The 2,500-nt window shown below is 39.6% G+C and overlaps 1 protein-coding gene across 1 annotated transcript in view; it reads left to right on the top strand.

Moving 5' to 3' along the window:
- Positions 1-131, top strand: part of LOC137980667 (uncharacterized) — a 903-nt gene extending 772 nt beyond the window's left edge. The window contains exon 1 of the mRNA XM_068828109.1: positions 1-131. This exon is cut by the window's left edge and continues 772 nt beyond it. Within this exon, the coding sequence (XP_068684210.1) occupies positions 1-131 (131 nt within the window).
- The last annotated feature ends 2,369 nt before the right edge of the window (positions 132-2,500 follow it).

The raw sequence follows: 2,500 nt of genomic DNA, 5'->3' as shown, positions 1-2,500 counted from the left end.
CCAGACATGTGGAACCAGTGTTAAGAAATATGCTGGCAGCCCGTGGAATTGCCTTGATTTATCAACCACCTTACCATCCCCAATATAATACCTGTGAACACTGCTTCAGAGTGTTGAAGGGATGGCTTTGAAAGCATTTGAAGTTTGCCGAAGTGCATACAGATGTTGCTATTTTCCAAGGCCTGAGCACAATCACGCCCGGAATGTCGCGGAATTTCTTTAGGCATTGTGGTTACGTCGATTAAGTATTTAATACTAGTTTTTAGTAATTTGTACATTGCCAAAATGTGAAGTGCATTGACTTATTTGCTGAACCTTTCGTAAAATTGAATTTTCCCAGATGTCACCCGACACCTGCCTAAAAATAGAAATACAATTTGTCGGTTTATTAGGTAACTCTTCCACACATAGTGGTTTAAAAGTATAAAGGTTTTTTTTTTTTTCAGGGTATACATCATTCCAGAAACAGCGCCAAACAAGAACGTTTTAATGTCGTTTTGTTGAACTTTTGTATTTACATTTAACCAGACGCAAGTGGCTCCATCCGTCTGGTCTGTACAGTGTACCTCTCAAATAAATTTACATTTCAGAGAAGTAAAGATCATGAAATAAGCCTTGCTTGGTTGAGAATCGTTTGCTTGTAAAATTATGTCAACCATAAAAACCACTTGATTTTGATGGTCCATTTAATTTCCCTCTGTTCACTAAAACAAATATCAACTATAGCATTTGCTTACCTAATTATAAAATTATCTTGGTTACATGTAACTCAAACTTGCAACCACTACTCTCGATTCGGTTTACTAATTGGAATGTCTATTTGAATGTTTATTCAAACTCGATGTTCGCAGAACAAAACTCAACAAGCTAGGACGTAAATGAAATAATTCTGGGTTCTGTTCCTTATTCCTTTTACCATCTGTCTATTACAAATTAAATTTTTAAACGCAACTGTTTTATACAATGGCGAAGTCATCAGCTTGGATGTAAAATTTAAATGAATATGCAGAGAATTGGCACTTAATTTTTAGGATCAGAGTCTGAAAACTGCGTGGCAATACAAATGTATTTACCAGTGTATTTAAACTACCCCATCTACCAGGGCTTTCAGGACTCTGAGTACAAGGACGATGCAATTCTTCAGCCGCCACACTAGAACTAGAGCTAGAATTCTCAGTGTCACCCGCTTGAAAACTGCGAATGGGAAGTTGAAGGGGAGCAGGAAATGGAGTTTGCGGATGGTACATATTTGCGAAATTCGAAGACTGCATACTTTGAAAGCGCATACCGTGCATGTGTGATGCATTTAGGGCAACACTCTGCATATTTCCACTGTGACCGGCATTGAAAGGAATTGGATATCCGTGTAGATTGTAATAATGTGGCACTGCGAATGAGTTACTGCTTACGCGGGCTGTGCGCAATTCATTTTTATTGTCAGAACTTGAACTCGAACTGCTTGAACGGTGCTGCTTTCTCTTTTTAATCTTCTTACTCTTGCGTTTGCGTTTTCTCCGTCGGTAGTCATCGCTCTCGCTTGATGAAGTGCCAGTGTCTTTAGCATCGTCCTTCAAAATTACATGTGACTTAGATGTCTTCTGTTTACTAGTGCTTCCTTTCGCTCCATCTGCAGAGAAACTATACTTAACCGGCGACGTGTCTTTACAGTATTCAACATTTGCAGAATTAGCAGAAGTTCCTGCTTGATCGAACAAATCAGGAGAATCGGCGACTTGCTGAAGATTCTTTTTACATGTACATTTTGTAAGAAGAATGCCTAACTGCTCGGGATCGTCTGAACACACTGGCGGAATTTTTCCATCAAGGAAATTTCGCAACATGCGCACATCTCGCATAAGTTTAGGTTTGTTTCTCTTGTACGAAGGATCAACTGCATACAAACGTGGGGTCAAATTTTTGATGAAATGAAATTCCTTGTTTGATGAAAAATCCTCCATAGCTTTTGCTTGATTTTCAAGTTCCTGAATTTCTTTTTGTTTCCTCTTGAGATCCACCGTCAAGGTATTTAGCTTGTTGAAATATTCTGGATGTTTATCCTTAATTCTGCAAAAAGTATAGTCGACACATTTCTTCAGCTGACAGGGTTTGGTAAGTTGATTTCGATGACCCCTATGATGGCAGTAACTACATATGATTTTAGCACTTCCTATGGCTGGGGGTTCTTGAACTTGGATCATCATAGACTCCACGTTCATTTCAATTTCGCGGTACTCTTGTTTTTCCCTTTCGAGCAGTTCTTTAACTTTATTTCCTTGCTCTTGCAGAGCCGGAAGAACACACTAGAACGGAAATGAATTCAAATATGTCAGTACAGTTAAGAACGAGCCGCAGCGTTCTGTTCGATTCTGTCGTCAACACGTGCAAACTTACCCGGCACGTTTCCACCTTTGACTGCATTTCTCGGTCGGGTTGAGACGATCCATCCATTGTTTTTCGCTCTACTCTCTTCCCTCTAATTGGCAGCGGCGATTCTTCCTTT

This window comes from Montipora foliosa, chromosome 12, assembly GCF_036669935.1.
Source record: "Montipora foliosa isolate CH-2021 chromosome 12, ASM3666993v2, whole genome shotgun sequence".
Classification (NCBI taxonomy): domain Eukaryota; kingdom Metazoa; phylum Cnidaria; class Anthozoa; order Scleractinia; family Acroporidae; genus Montipora; species Montipora foliosa.
The sequence above is the reverse complement of the archived record's forward strand: the minus strand, read 5'-3'. Positions and strand labels throughout refer to the sequence as shown.